The sequence below is a fragment of the Drosophila gunungcola genome, unplaced genomic scaffold (assembly GCF_025200985.1).
Source record: "Drosophila gunungcola strain Sukarami unplaced genomic scaffold, Dgunungcola_SK_2 000001F, whole genome shotgun sequence".
Classification (NCBI taxonomy): domain Eukaryota; kingdom Metazoa; phylum Arthropoda; class Insecta; order Diptera; family Drosophilidae; genus Drosophila; species Drosophila gunungcola.
The window spans coordinates 16,161,447-16,184,464 of record NW_026453197.1 but is presented as its reverse complement, the minus strand read 5'-3'; the positions used below and the strand labels follow the sequence as shown (position 1 = coordinate 16,184,464).

General features: G+C 38.3%; 5 protein-coding genes across 7 annotated transcripts; 3 read left to right on the top strand and 2 right to left on the bottom strand.

Annotated features, from left to right (window-relative positions):
* Nucleotides 1–589: 589 nt before the first annotated feature.
* Nucleotides 590–5,166, top strand: LOC128262385 (uncharacterized). Its single transcript, XM_052996592.1, has 4 exons — nucleotides 590–1,322; nucleotides 4,083–4,499; nucleotides 4,559–4,708; nucleotides 4,767–5,166. Exons 1-4 carry the CDS (start codon nucleotides 1,091–1,093, stop codon nucleotides 4,916–4,918), a joined length of 951 nt encoding a protein of 316 aa, XP_052852552.1. The 5' UTR covers nucleotides 590–1,090; the 3' UTR covers nucleotides 4,919–5,166.
* Nucleotides 5,167–6,687: 1,521 nt separating this feature from the next.
* On the top strand, nucleotides 6,688–12,993 carry LOC128261992 (serine proteinase stubble). Its single transcript, XM_052995986.1, has 5 exons — nucleotides 6,688–7,514; nucleotides 10,520–11,684; nucleotides 11,748–11,883; nucleotides 12,374–12,670; nucleotides 12,739–12,993. The coding sequence occupies exons 1-5, from the start codon at nucleotides 7,310–7,312 to the stop codon at nucleotides 12,892–12,894; spliced, it is 1,959 nt and encodes a 652-aa protein (XP_052851946.1). The 5' UTR covers nucleotides 6,688–7,309; the 3' UTR covers nucleotides 12,895–12,993.
* A 94-nt stretch (nucleotides 12,994–13,087) lies between these two features.
* LOC128261993 (N-alpha-acetyltransferase 20) lies at nucleotides 13,088–14,170 on the top strand. Its single transcript, XM_052995987.1, has one exon. It carries the CDS (start codon nucleotides 13,193–13,195, stop codon nucleotides 13,763–13,765), a length of 573 nt encoding a protein of 190 aa, XP_052851947.1. The 5' UTR covers nucleotides 13,088–13,192; the 3' UTR covers nucleotides 13,766–14,170.
* Nucleotides 14,171–14,628: 458 nt separating this feature from the next.
* On the bottom strand, nucleotides 14,629–15,440 carry LOC128262120 (N-alpha-acetyltransferase 20). Its single transcript, XM_052996193.1, has one exon. It carries the CDS (start codon nucleotides 15,202–15,204, stop codon nucleotides 14,728–14,730), a length of 477 nt encoding a protein of 158 aa, XP_052852153.1. The 5' UTR covers nucleotides 15,205–15,440; the 3' UTR covers nucleotides 14,629–14,727.
* Nucleotides 15,441–19,176: 3,736 nt separating this feature from the next.
* LOC128262119 (uncharacterized) lies at nucleotides 19,177–22,981 on the bottom strand. Of its 3 annotated transcripts, none has more exons than XM_052996192.1 (3): nucleotides 22,209–22,981; nucleotides 21,926–22,016; nucleotides 19,177–21,861 (listed from the first exon to the last, which is right to left on the bottom strand). In XM_052996192.1, exons 2-3 carry the CDS (start codon nucleotides 21,926–21,928, stop codon nucleotides 21,208–21,210), a joined length of 657 nt encoding a protein of 218 aa, XP_052852152.1. In that variant the 5' UTR covers nucleotides 21,929–22,016; nucleotides 22,209–22,981; the 3' UTR covers nucleotides 19,177–21,207. The 3 variants fall into 3 exon arrangements, with proteins under 3 accessions (XP_052852152.1, XP_052852150.1, XP_052852151.1); XM_052996190.1 differs by having other exon boundaries at nucleotides 21,926–22,023; nucleotides 22,260–22,981; XM_052996191.1 differs by having other exon boundaries at nucleotides 22,260–22,981.
* Nucleotides 22,982–23,018: the final 37 nt, after the last annotated feature.

The window sequence follows — 23,018 nt, the reverse complement described above, 5'->3', positions numbered from 1 at the left end:
ACAGTTTCCTCATTGTTGGCTCTGTTTGACAGATTTGTGGGAACAATCTACGGATGCATATATATTATAGGGTTAGGAATTTTACTTATACAGACGGTATTTCAAATGAATTCATGGTTAATAATATCCCTAACAAAAACATTGTCAAATGTAACAAGAAAAATTTTATAGAATTTACCAAAAAAATAAAGAATGTGAGGAAAAATTAATTAAATTTGCCAAGAGTATATAAAATGGAATACAAATTTTTGTATTTTGCATTATTCTTATTATTATTATTATTCTTATTATTATTCTTAAATATATTAAGGTAACTTTGTTGTAATCCTAATTCTTGTCTAAACGTTTTTGACGTAATAATTAAGTATTTATTGTATGATAACCCTTTAAAATATCAATATGCTGGAACTTGTGACTCTCAAACTGCCGTTCAGTGGTTCTCCTGAATAAGCTTTTAATTTTGGCCGGATGAGCTTTCGAGTTCGGCTTTAACTTCGGTGACGGCCTAAAGCCTTCGAAACGAGCGATTTCGTTGGGGTCTATAGCTATATGTTGTTGCTGTTTGCTTGGGCTTCGGCAGCCGCATGGAAAAACTTTTGAACGAGCTCAAAAATCGGACAGCTCGAAAACTATAAATAAACGTGAGTTTTATGCAGCGCTCATTTCAAGATTTGCTAGCATCGCGGCGTCAACCCAAAAAATTCGTTTGTCCACTTTTTTTGCGGATAAGTTTGGCAATTAGCTGGCTGAGGTTGTGTGCATATCTGTGTCCGTGTGTGCAGCAATTGCAGCAACAATTGCAGTTAACCGAGAAAACCGAAAAGCCAACAAAAAAGCAAACTGTAAAAAAAGCGCTCGTGAAGAAATAAAAGTGAAGCCGGTTTGCAAAAAATTACGCAAATAAAAAAGAAAAAAACGGAGACAACCAAATTACCGTCTGGACTGTATTCGTTCGTTAAATCGAGTCACACGAAAATAGTCAATAGAAAAAGTCCAGTCAATTCAATTGAAACGAGTTTGCATCGGCATCGGCATCGACATCGGCATCGGCCCATTGTGCAGAGGAAATCCAAAAAAGCCAGTCCCGAAAATGCAATTGCTTTGCATCTCGCTAACCATTTTGGCCGCCTTGGCACTCGGAAGTGGCTATGCGGCCACGCTGCCAGCCTCCGCACCCAGTGTGTTCAGCAGCGATCCCAATCCCAACCCCAATCCGAATTCCAATCCGGGCGAGGAGTATGTCGTAGCGGAGCCTGCCAGCTTTTCCGCCAGCGAGCTGGCTTTGCCCGCAGGGTCAATCGATTTCGGCGATGCAGATGCAGGTAAGGTGGCTTATGCAACCAAGACAAGAACTTGATATTCAAACCAAATGTCACTCCCAGCCCACGCCCTCAAAAGTAAATAGACGTGACTCGAGCAGCACAAGATAAAAAGTTCGTTGTCTAAGTCTTTTGTTTGCCAAGTTGTGTCAAGCGAAAATTCAGCAGCGTGTGCCATTCAAACAAAAAATGCATATGTGACTGAAATTAAATATTATTTTTATATTTATTTTATCAAAAAGGCATATGTAACTCAACTTAATTTTTTTATTTGTTGAATTGTTCATTAATTCTAGTATTTCCTAATGTACAACTTAATTTAGATAAATGTTTTGTTTTGGTTCTTAGGGCTTTTTTTATATTTATTAAGTAGGTACAGAAAAAATATAAATGAGCAAACACAAAATACTAACAAAAAGAACATTAAATGTATATGTTGTTATTGAAACTTTAGTTCCCTCCAGAAAATAAAAGTCATAAAATATTCAAATAATATGTTTTAATGTTGTTTGTCTCGGAAATTTTATCTGCAAACTACGTTATTCACTTATTCGTCACAAACTGCTAACTTCCTGTTTTCAATCATACTCATTTTCTCTATACTCTTTACCAACAATTTGATTTTTTCGTTTAAATTCAGCACAGGCCTTGTCCGCAGTGCCTTCCATGCCAATCCGCCCAGATTACTCATTGTAAGCTTCTTGAACATGTTTACGTGTATTATGCATACACTTAACACCGCTTTTATAGGCCTGTAACCTTCAGAAACAAACAAAATTGGGAAAAATACTGAGAAACTGCAATCGTAAAAGAGTACTTTTTAATGAGATTTGCTAAGAGCCAAGTCCGCCGAGCTATAGAAAATTAAATTGCAATAGAAATTAGCAAGTGGATTTGCAGTAAAATCTTTTTATTTATTTGGTTTTTTAACGCTTTTGAAATGGCAAGTGGAATATGTAAAAAAAAAGCGACAAGCAAGTCATCGCCTGTGCCACTTGAACTTGACACACTTACACCTGCTTTTGGGTAAAAGTTATAAAGCAGCGCCGAGGCGCAAAACTCTGGGCAAATAGAAATTGTGACGCAAGTCGAGGCGGAGAGTAATAAATGCAGAATAAACACGAGATAATGCAGACTTTGAAATATTGCCAATTACATTAATATAATCGAGCACGAGGTGTTGGCCAGTGTGCGTGCTTTATTTATCGGTGTGTTGTTTGTGCTCTTGCGAAAAGAGTTCAGCGTCAACAAAGCCAACAACGAGGCTTAAATCCGATCCGAAACCGGCTGCTGTCGCTACCAAGACAACAAGACTACCCAAACTACCAAGACTACTACTGCCAAGCTGCTGACATGAAGCGAAAAGCTGAAGCCGAAGCTGAAGCTGAAAAACTGACCTACATCAATGCGTAAGCGGCGCTGCTGGGCTTGTGCCAAACTAAAAGCTGCAATTGTAACTTGCCTCTTATTGCGCAAAGAAAACCGTCAGCAACAAGTACTAAACACATGACGGGCAGCAAACTTATTTACATGCGCTTGTGCAAACGAAGGACTTAGGCAACGAACTTCACTTCGACACCAACCCTTTTCTGTCACCTCTCAGTTTTGACATTTCGAGCGCTGATTTGCTTCATGCCATTATAACATGCGGTTCGGCTCACCTTTGACATTGAACTTGTCGGGCGAAACAAAGTGAAAAATGCAAAACAAAACAGTGGGAAACAAATTTGGGCACTCAAGCCAAATTACTTAATAGGCGCTGTTCACGTGCCTAATTCGCCTCTGAATTAACCAAAGTTTGTCTCATTCTTCAAAAGCTTAATTACAATCGTTTTTATATCTTTTAAATTTTGGATTGTCTTGCCAAGGAACATTTAAATAATTGCTTTTCGCTCGTCATCAGAAGGCGAAGATAAAAACATTTAGTGGCGAGACTTAATATCATTTTAAATAAAATTATTTTTTAGTACCAAGTTTTTAATGAGAAAAAAGTTCCTAAGTTTAATATTGTAGAATTACTTTGGTTAGTGAAAAATTTGTATAAAAAGACTAAAGACCAAACAATAACGAAAAATTTTATTTTTGTATTTGCTTTTAATTAGTATTCAATGGCTCTATTGACTTCGTTTCTAAGAATTGCTGTTTAAAACAAAGAATTGGCAAATTCAGAAAAGGGAATAGGCAACACTTTTTTTTAACAGAAATAAACGTATATGCAAAGGTACACCTTTTTATAGATAGCTGTCCAGTGCCTAAATATTTTAATCGATTTGAATTGTTTTTTTTTTTAATTGCATTGCTTCTTTGTAATAAAATAAACTTAAATCTTCCAAATCAAATTTGAGGCAACCAAGCTCAAATAAATTAAAAATCAGTAAATATGTAAATTATTTGTTTCATATATTACAAAAAAGTTTCTGGTGAGAAATAAATACATTTTAAGTACGTTAGCTTGTAGAATCTATTAGGCTTTAAATACGTTTCCTAATTCGTGAAGACAACTGCCCAAGACCTAGTCAGGCATCACCCTGACACAAACCCCATTCGCATGTGACAGAAGACAGGTGGTGACAGGGACACGTGAACTTTGTCATGCCCGGTTGGCTGGCACAATACCGAAAAATGAAATAAATATAGTTATAATAGTTATAATCTGCCTTGGTCAGACGCTATGCTATGCCATGCCTCGATGAACCTTACAACTGAGGTTAACCATGACTTAACTGAGCTGTGAACTAATCTCCCATAACTTTCGCCTTGCAGTTGCACCACCGCCAGCCGTCTTGTCTGGTGGCTCGAATGAGGTGACACCCTGTAGTCTCAGCTCGCCGGAGTTGAACGAATGCGTGCGCGGCTTGATTCAAACATTTGCGCCCAAGTTGAGATACCAGGGAGTGCCGGAGTTCAACATGGACTCAATTGACCCATACTTCTACAAGCGGGGCATCTTCCGGTACACCAACGATGGCATCCAGGGAGGACTGCTGATCAAGAACATGGAGATCTACGGGATCAGCCAGTTGCAGGTCAACAGTGTGGCTGCCAATTTCACGGACACTGGCTTTATAATTAAGTTGGGCGTTGAGTTGCCGCAACTGAAAGCAGGTGGACACTTCAAGGCGGACGTAAAGTTCGGCGGACTGCGTCTGGTGCCCAAGGGACCGTTCAACATCACCATAGGTGAGTGGCAGCGTGCTCCGAATAGTGCACCAGTTGCCTGACACTTTTACATTCCCCAGACAACATCAAGGCCACCATTCTGACCGACGGCCACATTGAACAGCTGCCCAGTGGTCAGAAGCGTCTCAGTTTACATCGCCTGAATGCCAATGTCAATATCGGCGATGCCAAGGTGGTGGCCAATGGCATCTTCTCCGATCGCAACCTGAGTAAGTTAACTATTCCCCTTCTTATTTTTTTGCATTTCTGACAGACTTTCGACTCTAGATGCCATGATTCTCAATTTGGTCAATGAGAACCTCCCCGAAATCACTCGCGTTGGAATTCCCGCCACCCGCGAACAGTGGGCTCCCATTTTGATTGCCCACATCAACGAGTTCTTCGCCAAGGTTCCCATCGAAAAGTTCCTGGTTGAATGATGCACTTAATCTATCCTCAAGAAAAACTTAGCTCCTAGTTAGTTTTAACCTAATGTGTACAATTACAAATATATCTTAAGCGCTGTCTCCAAATAATTTTCTATGCACAAACGATTTGGCAACCATTCGGAGTGATTTTCAACATAACCAATTTGTATTTATTTATGTCATCCAATCTGAACAAAAAATTGAAACGTGTGAAAATTTCAAAATAAATGTTTTTTTCAAAAAGTGTTTCCGCAGTTTAATTATTTCGAATTTATATTTTTTTAATAATGCATCCTAAAAGTATGCTTTCTTTTAGATTACCGCATTCTACAAAATACATTTGCCAGGTAAAATAAATGTATTTTTAGATTCGGTCTGGGCATGAAGATTTTTATTCCCCAATACAAATGACTAAAAACATTTAAAGTTGGTGGCACTATTAAGGTAAATATTAAAACTTATGAAACTTATAAATAAATTATTTTTACAATGCATAAAACGTAAGTTGGCAGTCAATGTCCTACGTTGAAATAGACTTAAATTATGTGAATGAATAGCCAGAAAGAAATAAAAGCAGCTAATTGTCCTATAAATAAATATTTCAACGGTTCCAAATTTCAAGTGGTTAACTTAACACTGAGTGGGCGAAGTTCCCTTGTCAGAACATCCAATTGACTCCCAAACTGAATGAGCTTGAAGATGCTGAGAACTGCAAACTCGATCGATACCAACGCCATTGAAATGCTTTTCAAGAATAATATTCAACACTCCCACTTGTCGATCAATCAAAGGGGCCAATGTGCCCCAAGGCTCCCAATTACAGACAATTAGTTGGCAAAATATTGAAATACAATTATCCCGCGAAAAGGTCCAGGCCGTGACACTTAACTTTCCATCGATCAACGAATCGAGTGCCTTTATTGAAATGATCTGACCGATTCTCAGGAAACAATTGACTTAATTTGTGATATTTCTAACACCCAGGGCGCCGCCTGATCTCAGCGTGGATAATGCGATTGGAACAGAGCCCTGATTAATGTCCATTTTAATTGAATCCTGAGTCAAGAGGTGCTTTGTTCCTGTCACCAGTTCATTGCTCGAACTGGCCCGACCAGACGTAGTAAGTTTTGCATATTATTTGGTAAAAACACTTACATCAGATGGAGAATTCAAACGGGTCTACTTCAACTGGCCAAGTGGAAAATGAAGTATCAAATGCAATGTGCTCCATGGAATTTAAATGGAAATTCTATCTGGTTGAACAGTGAAAAATAAAAGTTAAGAAAAATATTATGGGCATTATAAGTTAATAAAAAGTTGTAAATATGGTAAAAGATGGTTTTAAATTTATATTTAAATAAAATCTTACTGGTAATGTTTTTTACAAGAGTTTGTTTATTTAAGTAATATCATTATTTTATAGAGTTCAACATAATTACACTATTTAATCGATCTTAAAAAGTAACAATATTACAACCAGTAATAAATGATTAAAAAAATAATAATTATATCCTTTTCATATGACTTGTATATAAATATTTAATATACCGTTTAAATTTGTCCCTTTATTTACCATGCCATTACCAAATGGAGTTTTTATTCATTCATTCATTTCCAAATTTTGTTTCCTTAATTTTTTTTAAGTGCATAATAATAGCCAATGAGAAGATGCAACCGCAGTTTGATTTTTCTTTTATTAGTAGTCGCACAACTTCCCGGCGGCTGCTGTGGAATAGAGTAGAGTAGCCCGCCCTGTTCAGTCTGAGTTGGTGCGTGTTCCGGATCGGATTCGGGTTGGAATTGGAGGAAGACTCTATGCCTGCTGGCTGCCTGGTGGGCAAACGGAACGGAGGCGTTGCTGGAACTAGTTTAATAGCGGCCAGCATCGCGTGTGCATTAGAAGGCGGCCCAATATGTTGGCCAAAAGTGATCCAGCGTACGAAACGCGTTCATAATTGACATTTCGGCTGCTCCGACCGAAACAACATTGCTGCCGGCGTCGCTGTCGCCGGCTCTGCTGCCGTCTTAGCCGTCGTCGTTTGGCAACGGAGCTGTTAACCAAAGCCCAGAACCTCTGTTGGCTCAGAAGCGATCGGACCTCCCAGCCCAACAGACGGTCCTGTCCGTCTAACGCAAACAATCAAGAATCGAGTCCCGAGAATCGAGTATCGAGCACTGAGATCCAGAGCAAGTCCAAGTCCGAGAACTTCGCCTCTTCGCGTTCGTAGTCGTAGTGGTCAGGTGAATGCCATCGGGGCAACGTGCCTGGCATTCAAAGATATATTCGATATATTAATCCGCGATTCGTGTATAGCAGCCAATTTATATATGGTCGGTCTGCCCCGTTCAAAACGAAAACAAATTGGGAAGATATAACCGCAGCGAAAGCAACAAAAGTCAAAAATGTTTGCATTTTTGCCAGTTTTATTACTTTGTGTGCATTTGCTGCATTTTAAAATAATCTCTGGAGTAGATCTGCCATCCGTTTCGGGAGTGCCACAAGCTCCAGTTCCTGTGTGGCAAAATGGTGAACTAAATGCGGCACCCCAGGCAGGATTTTTTAAGACGAATGCCACTGCTGAGGAAAACATTGGTGGAGCTGCGGAGGGTAAGTTAATTTATTGGATTCAGGCAGCTTTGTGAAAAAAATATGTCTGATTAAATTCGGTTCGAAAGACTTAGGACACAAACTTTTTAAATATTTAGATGTAAATATAGTTCACCTAAGAATATTTTTATGTAATCATTATAATTTGTAAATATTTAAAAACAATTTTAGTAACGTTAAAAAACACTAAAAGGTTAGGAGCATTATAAAAACAAATTAGAAAGTTTATGAAATAATATTTAGATTTTATCACAAAATGAATACATGTTTTGTTTGTTAAAGAAAATAACATTAAATAAGCGACTTAAAACTTTTTTATTAGAAAATTTCTTAAGAACATATACATGATAGACTTTAAATACCACAACAAACAAATTAGCTTAAAGTCTAGAAAAAAATACGTCTGAATAATAGATATATGCATTATCAATAGCTCGTCTTCTATATACGTCACTATTATAAATTTAAGTTCAACGACATCGAAGTAACATTTTTCTGATTCGACAGTAGAATTTATGCATGGCACGCACCGAGCATTACTTGTTTGACCTTCACAAATCTATAAATTGTTTATAGGATTAGAGGGGAAATGCGAATTTCGGTTCTGCGAGTGTTCTCAACATTGTTTACCTTATAGTTCCGAATGCGATGGCTTGTTGTTAGGCCCGGCCCTTTAGGCCAGATATAGAAAGCGTTCTAGCGCATATCAAATCGAGAACTCTTGTAGGCGTGAATTTTCAGATCAACTTCATCGCTTGTCGATCGTGTTCTGTCGCCTGTCAAAGTCCCCGCCAATCTATTCTCTCTTATTTATGGCCAAACAATTAGACAGCACTTTTGATGGAGAGGCGTGACCGATGGTGATGTCTTTTCGGGCCGACGACATAAGCCTATTAATTTGGGATGCCTCGCAGATTGGCCCATAAACATACACCATATATAAAACAATAAGCCGACACCTTTCACAGATTTAACCAGCGATATTCATTAAAAATTAATTTTTATTAGCATTTTGTCCACTTTGCTCGATCGCTGTTAACAACGTTTGCAATCGGAATCGCGGTAAATATCATTTATATGGCTGTTGGTCATATAAAGTTTAAGAGGTGCCATAAAGTAGACCTCCTACCTACTTGAGTTTTTTGTGATCCTGCGTTGGAATTCCGGTTTTCAGTAGCATTCAGGTTGTAACGGTCTTGCAGACCTTGAACTTGTAACTTGCCCCTGATTCTTAATAAATGCTTTGCGAATCTTTAGCATCAAGTGTTTGCTCTGAGCAGAGAAAACCAGTTGCATCTTGGCATGGGACCCTTAGAGTAATAAGAACTTCCAAGAAAAAAAGATATATTTATTTTAGCCAAGGCAACAAACTATAATAATATATTTTATTTGCAATTTTGTTTAGTTTTGCAATAAAATATTATACAATTTGTATTCTTTTAAGTTGTCAAGTGTAACAAATTCCATCGATCAATCAAAGTAAATTTGTTGCGCTGATTTTCGGCTGACAGCTTGTCATAACAATTTAAAAAGAATCAAAGTGATGCCCAATAAGCCATAAACATTAAAGCACCAATTTAAGACATTATTTGGGGCAAATGAGTAATACTTCGATGACTTTCTTTTGGGATAACATAAATTTCGGCTAACAATTGAAGGCAGAGTGACTCACAAGTGGATTAACATTTTTTCGCTGGGTGTACGCGTTACTTTGTAAAATGAAAATTGAAGCCAAAAATATGCATATTCATTACCGATTCGTAGCACGCCCTGAACGTATTCTTCATTACGAGTTGTGTCAGTGAAGCAAAAGCCACGTGCAGATTTGTGAGTCTTCGCAGCGCTTCCTCTGAAAAATCACTTTAATACTCGATTTAGAATCAATAAAACTTACACCTTAGCGAAGGCATTAAAGTTTCAGGCTGTCAATAAGCTCGTTAAAAATTAATCGCCACAAAAGCAAATGGCTCGTTAAGAATAAAAGTCCAAGATAAACGGCGAAATGGCTTATTTAGTCAAATTTTATGCGCTGCCGAACGATTCAACTGTATATGTGGGCCAAAAGCAGACCAAAACATTCGTAATAAATTAAAAATATGGCAAGTTCATGCTAAATAGCAACAACAACCGTCACACAGCACACACAAAACAAAACAAAAATAACAAAACCAAATCAAAGGAGAACTAAACAAAAGCCTAGACCAATTTTAAGAAGCTGCCAACGGACATGACAAATATATGACAATTGACAGTAGAAAGTTGCCGCAGTGGGGGGCAAGTCGCAGTCCAGCATCTCCGAAATGGCACAGCAATTGTCATTCCGTGTGGAAAAGGCTTAAGTTTATTGTCAATATTCTGGGCAACGAAATATGTCAAAATATTGAGTAATCACTCTCGACTGGCGGAGAAGCGTGGACCCGAAACTCGAAACGTGAACGAATGTTAGGCAAATATTGGCTTGGTCTTTTCTCCGCTCATTTTTGTTCTTCTTTGTTATTTGGGTGCTTTGTCAATAGCGCAACAGATTGCCAAAAAAAATGGGTTGTAAAGTACCACAGTTTTGGCTAGACCATTGCGTATGTAGCTCAAATCTTTCCAGAGGTCAACAAACTCTGATCTTAAGTGTGGTTCTCCAGAGTGCCATACAGATTTACACTTTTTATCTGTTGTCCATAATTTGATAATTCATTTTTTTAAACTTATATTTCTTTTATTCATTTAATTATATGTTTTTAAAACTTCAATTTTGTTTTTTTTTTTTTTTTAAGGTGGATAATTTCGATTAAGCCCCTGTAAGAAATATATGTCTGTAATAAATCATACTTGTTTATTTTTTTTCTTGAACTTGTGAACCACTCGAATATTTTATTGTATATAATATAAATATTTGAGGGTATATAATATAATAATATATAATGTTTTTATTTCGATCAACATTTAGTTAATTAATTATTACAAATAATTTATTGCTATTTAAGACACAACATTTCTGTAATAATCCGTAGATTCTTCTCCGCCAAATCTGAGCCGCCAGCGACGTCAGTTCTTCTTCGATCCGAGTATTTTGCTGTGGCAGGGAGGATTTGGTGGCTCTGGAATACCAGGTGGCTGGGGTCCTGGCGAGGGGTCCAAGTGCCTCACATCTCGTGGCCAGCCGGGAGTGTGTGTCCGCATCGATGGTTGTCGGCAGTATTACAGGCTGGCCCGCCAGCTTTCCATCATCACCCTGCGCCAATGGCCACAAAATGGTCTTGGCCTAAATGGCAATATGTGCAACTTTTTCGATCTGCTGGGCAGAGTGAATAATGGAATTTGCTGTACGGACATTGATGCCAATACTTTTGGAGTGTTTCCACTGCCGGGCACAACACCAACAACAACAACAACAACGGAGAAGCCTTCGATGGCAGCTGATGAGGAGGATAGGGTGGATGTGAATCCTGAAGAGGAGGAAGTCCTAATGGAAGGTCCCCGACCGGAGGACCCCATTGATAATGTGAACAGTGTGGAGGACATGCCCGATTTTCAGGATGTCAACACTATCGAGGGTCATGCTCCAGAAGTGGAGTCCCAACCCGAAGAGGAACCGATGGAACAGCCGATGGAGCAACCGATGGAGCAGCCGATGGAGCAACCGATGGAGCAACCTATTCCCGCCCAGCCAGCCTCTACCATTAACCCCTACCAGTGGCCATTTGGCTCCTTTGCTGGTGGAGTGGCCCAGTGGCCACCGGCTCTGCCCACACATCCACCCACAACTGGCGGCTGGCCACCACCGCTACCCACCCATCCGCCGAATCACCATTATCCCACGCATCCCACCGCAGGTGGTGTGCCCAGTACAAAGCGCACCACTCTGAGACCCACTATTATTAGCAGACCGCCCACCACCACCAGACGTCCCAGTTATCCTAGTTATCCCACGGCTACCACAACCACCACGACCACCACGAGGCGTCCCTCGAGCGGAAGCAGTCCCGAAGGACTTCCGCTGCAGTGCGGCAACAAGAATCCCGTGACGCCCGACCAGGAGCGGATTGTCGGGGGCATCAATGCCAGTCCGCATGAGTTTCCCTGGATAGCAGTGCTTTTCAAGTCGGGCAAACAATTCTGCGGCGGCAGTCTCATTACCAACAGTCACATCCTGACCGCAGCTCATTGTGTGGCACGGTAAAATGGGTGAAACTACTCTACATTGTTTTATTTTAATATTTTTTTAATTTTTAATTCCAGCATGACCTCCTGGGACGTGGCGGCCTTGACTGCCCATCTGGGTGACTACAATATAGGCACTGATTTTGAGGTCCAACATGTCTCGCGCAGGATTAAGCGACTGGTGCGTCACAAAGGATTCGAATTTAGCACATTGGTAAGTAAACTTAAGGTTTATTAGGTTCAAGAAATACCAATATTGAAGTAGCCTATAAGGGATTTTCTATTCTATTTAATAGTTATTTATTTTAAAGAAAACATATTATTATAAATGTTTTAAAAAATTAACAAAACTTTTAGGTATCTTAACCTGTTACATTTTTTTCTCTGGTTAACATTTGTTTTTATATACTCATAAACTTTTATACACTCAATAGTATTAAATTACCAAGAAGACGTACTATAATTCAAAGATATTAAATTTGTATTTTTTATAAATGGATTTAAACAAATTTTAAATACGTTTTACATTTGAGGATCTGTACAATTTTTTTTACATTTACATTTTACATTCACCTTGAATTTAAAGTTATAAAATCACTATGGATTTTATTTGTGTTGATGGTATATCTGGAAATATTGAATTAAGGGCTCTTCCAGATATAAAATTCTTAACAAAGCTGTGTAATTTACAAATTTTTGTCTAGCACAACGACGTAGCCGTACTCACGCTGAGTGAGGCGGTCCCCTTCACCCGGGAGATCCAGCCCATTTGCCTGCCCACCTCGCCGGCGCAGCAATCCCGCTCGTATAGTGGTCAGGTGGCCACCGTGGCCGGATGGGGCAGTCTGCGGGAGAACGGACCCCAGCCCTCCATTCTGCAGAAGGTGGACATTCCCATCTGGGCGAATGCCGAGTGTGCCAGGAAATACGGACGAGCAGCGCCAGGCGGCATCATTGAGTCCATGATCTGCGCTGGTCAGGCGGCCAAGGATTCCTGCAGTGTAAGCTATACCGCCTTGAATATATTTAAATTGATATAACACTTATATGATTTTGGTTTCATCTATAGGGCGATTCTGGTGGCCCCATGATCATCAACGAAGGCGGACGCTACACTCAGGTGGGAATCGTATCCTGGGGCATTGGCTGCGGCAAGGGTCAATATCCTGGCGTGTATACTCGTGTCACTTCGCTGCTGCCCTGGATCTACAAGAATATCAAGTAAACATAGGATTCCGATTAGTCTAAGACGTGATATGCAGCAATATAAGAGCGAACGATTTAATAAAATGACAAAACCATTATCGATTGATACTTTTTCGAATGCCTAAAAGTATGCCTTTATTAACAAGAAACTTTTTTTAGTTTTTGGTTGCCATTCATTTGGGGGAGTATTTTAAATATTAAATGGGCATTTTTTACCAATCTTATATTTTTAAAAAACAAAAACACAACAATAGTATTAAACATTAACTCAAGTTGGCGATTTAAAATCTGCTCCCAAGCTAAATTCAAATCAAGTAATGACTTCCCCACGAGCTTTTGTTCTCAAAGATCTGTTTAAGTTTAATCACATTGTGTTGGATCCTTTGGTGGAAGTTTATTCTCTGCCATTTTTTCTACCAAAAATCTTGGAATATCCGGAACTGGTTCTTGCGATTGATGCGCCTGACGATCGTCTGATTGGTTTCATTTTGGGAACACGTATAGTGGATGCCAAAGGCAACAATGGTGATGGAAGGAACATAAGTTGGAATAATGGGCACATCTCCGCTCTAGCTGTTGCTCAGGATTACCGAAAACTGGGACTGGCTACTCGTCTATTGACTACTCTTAGGGATATAATGGATCGTAAAGGGGACTGGTATATTGATTTATTTGTGCGGGAGAAGAATGAAAACGCCATCAGGCTCTATAACTCCTTGGGATACGTAAAGTATCGCTGGATGCCACATTTCTACGTCAACGATCATGGTTATAATATGAGGCTGCCCCTAAACCGCGATGTGGACAAAAAATCATTGGAGGGAATTTTGGTCAACAAGCTCTATAGCTTTGGAATTATGTTAGAGCACTATTTATTGGGACTTTTTTGATAGGTGGCAGTGACAAAGGGCTCGATTTATAAATATATAATATCCAATCACATTGCTAGTCAATATCTACTCTTTAATCCATAAAACCACATGTTTTATTCGTTTGCCAGAAAAAAAATATAAATTATGCCATTTAGGAAACACCCAGAAAAAGTTCATTGCACTCGGCCAGCGAAATTCAACTAAAAGTTTGAGCAAGTCGCTCAAAATAAAAAATGAAAACTAGAAAATTGATGTCAGAAAGCATATGGAAACAAGATTTGTTTATATGACAACATTGAACCAGAATTTTCAAATGCTCTGCGTTTCAAGTTGCGCAAAATGCCAAATTGTGAAAATCATTGCGCGTGTGCTTTAGACACATGCCCCGACCAGACTACACTTTATATTTATATATATATTCTAATTTGTTTGCTTTGAAAAATGTAGCTAATAAAAAAGACAACAACGAAAGCCTTGACCATCTCGAAACGGAAATTTGCAATTGGATTTGTTTGGCAAAGGAGACGAACATCAATGCGTTTGGCGGAAAATATATGCACTGTGAACATTAGGGTGGACCTTAGTTAAGGGAACGTTACAAATGGTAGCTCTCTTGAGGCTAAAGTTTTTGATAGACTTTAAATACCAATTTATAATTGCATGCATATTAATTTATTTCTTAATAATTTCGTTATGAGAGCTCTAACCTTTTTTTGCAAAAGCCAAAGTAAAATGGCAACACTACGTATGAGTAATAAGTGGCCCTAATCGCTTTTTCATACTACTGAGGTTCGCCCTATTAAATATTTTGTCTAATTTCGTACCAATAGCTCTGTACCAATAGCCTCTGTGCGTCAACGGAAACTGATCTTTCCTTAAAATTCACCTCAATTGAATTTCTTTAATTAGCTGTTTAGTTTGAAAGAAACTAAAATCTATACTGAAAACACATGGTGTTGGCACCGCGGAAGTTCTTCGTATTAAACCTCCATGGAGCGGGGTATGTACTTTATCATCTCGTAGGCATTCTCTGGTTCCGGGCGATCCGCGTAGTAGTCGATTAAAGTTTTGCAATGAGCATAGCCCAAGGAACAGTACAGTCGATGGGCAGCCTCATTGCCGGCTCGCATAAAGAGGTTGACAAAAGAAGATCCTTTGTGATCGGACTTCAGAAAAAAGCAGTCCATTAATGCGGTGGCCAGACCAATGCGTCGATATTCCGCAGATACAGTCAATGAGGCCACATGGGTATATGGTTCTTTATTATGCTCAGCCAGGTAACCAAATATATAGCCAATTCGTCTGCTATCAGGAGCCTCAGCAATCTGTGTAAGTCCTGAAAATTCCAGCAAATGCTTGATAAACAAGGTCAAGCTATAAACCTCGGTTTGTGCATCGAAAACTAAAGAATTAATTTTGAATAAATCATCGAAACGCATCTCCCGAAAACTAGACATTTTGAAAAAAAAAATGCTTTCTGAATAATTGAAATTGAAGTTAAATTTCAAGCATTTGTCAAAATCCGTTTCGTACGCATACTTTATTGGCTTTTAAATTGAATGAAAAATAATTTATTTCTTCGGTTCATTGTCAGGGTTTCTGGTGGCCATAGACCACTCCCGATAAACATAATAAAACCGGACAGTGGAAAGCCTCCGCGCACAAGAATCGAAAATTATTTCTCGATCCTCTAATGAGGTTAATGTTCGAGGCACTCGTTGACTCAGCGCCCTGTGCGCTTTTCAAAGATCTATTTATACAATTTAATGGCGCATTTTGCACAAAAATAAATAAAAGTACTAGCCGATATTTGTCTTTATATGTATATATATACATTTATATGTAAGCGCACATTATATTGGTAAGGAGGCATAGAGATCTATTTATAATCGAGAGCATCAGCCAACTTTGTTATGTTTTTCCTTCTGCCTGGACAGGTGGTCCAGTCAAAATGATGGAGGACCTGTTAATGTAAAATACTAGAGCGAAATATGAAAATCGTCTAGCCGCCTAAAAGATAAATGATTTGCTAATTCCCCAGTATAGCTCTTTTTCCCTTGTTTAGGGTACATATATATTCCACATTTACACATATACACTGGATGTTTGTTTAGCGGTCTTTTTCTATTATTTATTTTTCAAGCATGTGTGATTTATAATGATTTATCATCACATTTGCCCACAAGGCAGGGCTAGAACAACCAAATGGTATCATTCACGTCTTGTCTGTTCTCTTTTTGTCTGCGATAACACTTTAAATGGGGTACATATAACTCTCAGGATGCAGTTTTCTACTTTGGCACTTAATAAATTGAACACAAGTGCTGCTCATAGCTAAAAATTGTCTGAGTATTAAAGGCATTGGAGAACTATTTGTTTTTTTAGAAAATTTCCTACAATATATTTAATAAGTACATTTGTTCAGTCTCAGTCTTTGTTACTAGATTATAAAGTAACCAAAAATATTTCTAAAAATTTTAATTTGTATACCAAAATTATATATTTCATTCATAATTCCATACAGTTGACGATTGGTTTGATGTTTTTAATGGAACAAAAGGAAAACGATGTAAATTTATAGATACTATGTGCTGACGATCAAAATATAGGAGTACCAATAATATATCTAATGTGCTGATTGCATTACGCATTTGCCTTGTTGTAAATACATTAGAAATGTTTCGGCTGATCGGAAAGAGGAAAACAATAAGTACAAACGTCCGCGGGCTTTCTCAACATTTAGATTTCTTTTAAATAAACTCAAAATTCATAGAATTTTCCAAGCAGACGCACTTTACACATGCTCGCAAGTACCACCACATACAAACCGATATAGACACGGACATGACCGATGGTCGAAAAGAATATGTACCAAGAAAGAAGGAGAATATATTTCGAAATGTGAAATGTGCTTTTCGGCTTTTCGGCCGAGAAAATTTCGTGTGCGAATTCAGTGCGACTTGGGCTGCTAACTTGAACGCGTTGCAAACGAGAAAACCATCCGAAATAAAGAAATTTTCAACTAGAAACTAACACATAGATATATACATCTATACCATCTAGCTGGGCTGTCTATATATACGGATATATATATAGATATAGATACGAGTATTTTCTCTGGCAAAAGTGAGCAATGCGTCGTGCCGCGTTTTATAAATAGCAAATTACAAAATTCTCAAAAGAACATTTGTGAAAAAGGGTTTTCTAGTTTTCGAGACAGTGCAAAACCCTTAAATATAAGCTACAGTAATCTCTTTTCAAATATAAGTATCATAACGATTCTGAACTTATAGTATATGTACATGTGAAAAAACTATTTCCAAATGGATTTCTAGTGTCTGTGCCGCAAATTATATAAGAACGCGTGATGTTCGGTGCAAAACAATTCTCGATATTATATTCATAATTTCCTTTTAATTTCCATAAATTTTTCAGTGTTTCTGTGTGCATAGGCGTCGTTTGCAAAATCTTTTCATAGAACTTGCGTGCGTTTGGCGAAAACCAACGCCTACGACAAAATCGAAAAAACGCGATTTCCTCCGACTGGTGACTGTGTGTAGGCGGTGTGTAAAAGTGTTTTGGAGTTGAACTTGAAATACATAGAAAGCGGCTAGAATGAGTTCTGGGTAAGTAAAAAAATAAGAATGCATGTTCTACAACGAACATTAAAGTAGTGTACACCTTTAAACCTCAAGTCTTACTGAATTCAAAATAATAGGCTACGTTTTATTATTACATTTAAGCTAAAATTTTTAAGAAAATAATTTTTGGCAAGTTTCAAAAATGGATCTCAGTAAAATACTTGTCAGGGCATCTGCCTTTCTTTTTTTTTTGACTATTTATCATAACTTTTCGAGTGTTATTCGAAAACTAATAAAAAACACATGCGAATCTTATGCCGGGAAAATTGTTAAAATGAACAAATATAAATAAAGCAGATGTATATACAGATGAGTTCAATTAAATAGTGATATTTGGATGTCCAATACATTGCCAGCAAGAATAGTTTTAATCGAAACGATAACACAGTTTTATTTTCAAAGGAAATCTCTTTTTGTTTATTTAATCTTAAAAATCATTTTCTTGGCTTGAGTTCGTTAAAAAGTTTTTTAAAAATACTATGCCCACAGCTATTTTTTTGATCACAGCTGTGCTATATATGCCTATACATATACCCTGAACATCTTTATGATCTCTGCTACAATTAAGGCTCACTCATGAGCTTTTTGAAGGCCATCGTTGGCCCACGCCCACATCCAAATCTCTTTTGGCCCCATGCTGCACGCGCTTTTTGGCAGGCGACACTTTCTGTGTTTTCCCTTCCCTGCCCTGCCATTTCCTGGCCCCACTGCGCAGCGAATTAATTAATTAAATTTCCTATTTTTCAACAACATTTTACTCGGCCTGTGGTGGTGCACAATTTTATGTCTTAGCCCCGGCCAGCAGCTGTCTCTTGGCTTTGTCTAGTGGCAATTGGCACACGTGTCGGGAATTTAGACGGCTGACGGCATTCACCGGAAGTTTCTCTCGAAGCCACCACGCACATCATAAAACAAATTCTCAAGAACCTTTCAAAACAAAAAGCCAAAAGAATTTGGCATAAAATGCATTTTATTCATTATTGAGTTTCTTTTTTCAAATCTCTTTCCTCAGACACTTGAATTTTTTTTTGCATTTCTTTGTTGACGTTGATGTGTGGCGCATAAATTTTAAGCACCCACGGAAATCTGCGATAATATATTGAGAAAATTGGGTCAAACTGCAAAAAAAAGTATTTACTGTGTTGAAAAAAACTAGAACCTCTTCGCGAATATTAAATTTCGAAGTGTCTTATTTACTTTGTTTATATTTTCTTTATTATCAAACTTGACATAATACTTTTAACGACAAAAATTCCTTTTTCCACGCCCTGCTAAAAGAGTCGAGCATATATATGACTTATTTAGGAAATGCAATAAAAAACCTACACATAAAAAAGCCATTACACATAGAAAAACAAATAAATTTCCTGCGCTCTACAACCCAACGTTAAGTATACGCCACGTTTATAATAAGCATTTCAAAATTAGATTTTACAAGAATTTCATCGTTTTTATGTTCTTAATAAAAGATTAATAACAAAAACTTTCCATTATTTGCTATATATGTATACATTTAATTTAATGTACACAGTTTTTCAAAATTATCTTGTAAGAAAGACATTCAAAAAACTACAAGCACTTACAATTTTTACGTGTGAACTTGAAATCAATATTGACCATGTATACCGAAGTGTTAACGTTTATTTTAGCTTAAATTATTTTTCGCATTTTAATGTCTCGGCCTGTGATGCATTACCAGACATGACTTTGATTTTTGTCAACGACAATTATTTTCACACTTCTTTGTCGGTTTTTTTCGTTTTGTTGATTGCGTAAATCAGGTGTGAGTTTATTTATTTAATACATTTTTGCATTTTTTTAATTCGTAAACAGATTTTTTTCCGAAGTTCAAGTTGGTCGCAGTTGACCGTGAAATTTGAATGTGAGAAAAGGAATTAAAATTAAAGGAAGATTCCCAAGTGGATAAGACAGAAGAAATAAAACCACACCCATATGACAGTTCAACAGCATTGGGAATTGATTATTGGGCAGCCATGTGAATGGACTTAGATCGTTCCCATGATAGTTGACTTAATGATTTACTTTGTTTCGCGCCTTTTCTCTTGTACACTCATAATATTAGCTAGAATTTTGGAAATCGTCTTTTTTTCGCCGCCAAAATAAATTAACTTCAGTGTTTGGAAAATGTTTTCAAAAGTTTTTGAACGAAATAATAGAAATTAACATACAATTTTAAGGTAATGAAAACATTTTAAGTCATTTTAATAATTACATTATTTCTTAATCTTTATTTTCCTTATTAATTTTTTTTCTCGGAAAATGGCTTAATTTTTGTAACTTTCTCCATGCCAAAATCTCATTTTCCTGCCTCTGTATTTTTTGGTTTCCACAAATCAATACCCATGGCAATTTTTCAACCAGCACCAATTCGGACTGTAAAAAAATATAGTAAAAATCGAAAAAAGGCGCTGGCGGGATTCGGTTGCCTATCTGGCCATAAACGATAAATGACGACATGTGGTCATGGTAGGAAAAATGTACAGAAATTCACGTTTGTATGCGCATATATCCCGCAATCAGCTGAAGAAGAAATATTACCGCCATCGATTGTGCAACGGGCTTGGGGCAGAGCCTGCGTTTCGCTTTCACCTGGGATCGCGGGCCAGATTAATATAAATAATTACGAGTGCAAGTACGGGAACGGGTACGAACCAAACCCAAACCCAATCCCTGTCTGATGTGCTCATGTCATGCAATCAACGCAGCGGCAAAGCCAAATGACAAATGCAAAACGAGTTGCACACTCAAGTAGTCGTAGAAAGTGATGAATGAGTTCCCTGATTGCGTCTTTTCTCCCTCTTTTATACGTAAAATGTTTTTACCCCTGCCATTTGGATAGTTTTTCAAGGTCAGTTCCAACAAAAAATATCATAGTTTTTTACACATGCTTGTGTCTTTGGCAGTGGGTGTTGAGGGGAAAAGCTACTTTATTGGATTAGCTTTCTTTGTTTTTTGTTTTACTTTTTTCCCCGAAAGATTGCTTTGCTGTTGTTGTATCTAATGGGCTATAAATTTAGTTCGTTTATGTTTGCAAATTTAAGTTTCGTATAAATAGCATCGTATCTTTGTATATGTATGTATTTATGTTTTTTGTTTGCGTCTCTTTGATGCCCGTATAGTTTAGGCTAATTTATGAGATTAATCGCCAGACCCACAGGCGTTAATTTCGGCATTTGGTGTGAGCAAATTATAATTGTGGCAAAAAAAAGGATACCTTTGTTTTAAACAAGTCTGCATAATAGAGGCATAAATTACTTTTTAGCTTTAGCATAACTAGATCTTTGCAGTTAATGACAGTAATGACAAATTTCTGACATTGACCAAATAATTTACAAAATAAATATAGCATGTAATTGCACTGAATGTCGTTGCATGGAATTATTAAAATTAAATTTTATCCCACTGCAACAAAGTGGGTCAATGTATAAAACGCAAGGAAAAGAGCTACAGAGAAACTTAAATTTTGTTTTCAAAAAGACCAGAGCCACATTTAACACATAATTAAAAATCCCATTCTTCACGTTTAGAAGAAATCATTCTAGTATTTCCCACAATAAGAGGCCTGTGGCTAACTAATTATTTGGCCCTGATGATTGATGTCTTCACAACACCGAATATCTATCGGTGTGACCCAGTTTCACGCGAGCCAAAACAAAATTATTGAATGAATGGGGGGAAGACAAATTTTCGGACATTTCTTTGAGGAAAGAATATTATTGACAGCCACTCGAATTTCAAGTGTGCGTCAATTGGCGGCGCAGCACTTAAGTGTTTATCGCAATGGGCCACGTGAGTCACTTAGTCGGCCACCTTTTGCTGGGCAGCCACATCGAAGAGGTCGGGTTCGCCGTGGAGGATGATCTTCACGAAGATCCTCATCGGCGAGCCAGTCAGGCACAGTGTCCGGATATCGATGGCCGTGTACATGAGGAAGTTCATGTTGCAGTAGAGCATCTCATCGTTGTCGTTCAGAGGAGTGTCCAGGGAATTCCGCAAGAAGCGAAATCTACGCGTCTCGTGGCCATGTGATCCATCCAGAAGTGAAATGTCGGCATTCACACGCCTGGAGGCCACCGGACTCACCAGATAGAAGATATAGACCTGACCCATATTGAGCACAGGCAGACTCACATATAACATGAGGATGATGGGCAAATTGTGGACAATCTGCAGCTCTGGAGTAACCGCACGGCTGAGTCCCGTCTTGGGGGATCCCCCGTAGGCAATCACGCCCACCACATGGTTCCTTCCCGGCGTCAGCTTATCCAGCTCGACCTCAAACTGCAACGGCAACTCGGCTCCAATCTCGGTCATCGAATCCTGCGGCTTGTGGTGCATAAGCAGATGGGTCAGCATCTCGAGCGGCGACATCTCCGACTCGCACTCTGCCACTGGACACATCAGGGGAATCCCAAAGAGTGCCTCCAGATCCAAATGGGCCAACCGGTTGTTCTAGACGGGGAATTATGGAATGCTTAGTGCCAAACCGCTTTTTCTCGATCTGTTTCTAACTTACCATAATTTCGGACTGGCCTTAATTGTTTTCTCTGAATATAGCAGCGGATATAGGATTGATATCGTCAGTTTATAGTAGAGCACAATTATCACTGAAAACTAAGCCAGTGAGTGAAAGGGAACTCTTTTAAATTGACTTTAAATTCAAAAATTCTGTCACTAAGACATTTAAGTAAAAGTATATAAAATTGTAAGCAGAGTACACAAAACCATACCAGAAAAGTAAAACAACTGAAAGCGCAAATGACTTATTCAAAAAATATTTAAGAGGTTTATCTACAGACCTTGTGATAAATGAAATATTTGACCAAACCATAAACTATTTTTGTAATTACCAATAATGGGATCAAACGAAAGTCTTTCTGATGAGCAGAACCATCTATTATAACCGTTTGCCGATGAGCTTTTCGATGTTGTCTCTTAACTTTCCCCTTCTTTGTGCCTGTTTTTAGTTTATTTTTTTCTTGATTCGCACAAATTGTAGCTGTCAAACTGCAAAAAAAAATGATTTCAGCTCAGTCATTCTGCGTTTTAAATTCCTTAACGCTTTCTTGCCAATTATTATTTAACAGGGCACAAAGCAGTCGCCAAAAGCAGCAGTAAAGATAACAACTTATTTGTCTGTCAAGGCTAGTGGGCCACATTTCCGCAGATGCTTGTTCGGCTGAGTTAATTAGAGCAAAAACGAGTGCGGATTCGATAAAGAAATCCCCGCCAAACCAAGATAGTGGCTGCCATCATTTTCGGTTTAATTATGAAAAGCGACAAAACTAATAAGCAGGCGACATGACAGCAGACTGAAAACAATTAGTCGCACGATAAGAGATGCAGATACAGCCAAAAGATACAGCCGAAAAGATACAGATAAACGAAAGCGTCCAGAGCGTCTGTTGTTTTTTTGCTTTTTGCGTTTGCTGGCTGGAAATTTGTCGCCATCATCGAACCGCATTGACAGACGTATAAATTGCTGCGCAGTCCGCGTGCCAGTCGACCGTTTGTCAAGAGCTCGCTTGGTTTTCCTTTTGCGGCACTGCTGAACGGCTGGAAATGTATCTGCAACAAGTTGCCGACCGATCAGCGCGACTCAGCTCCGC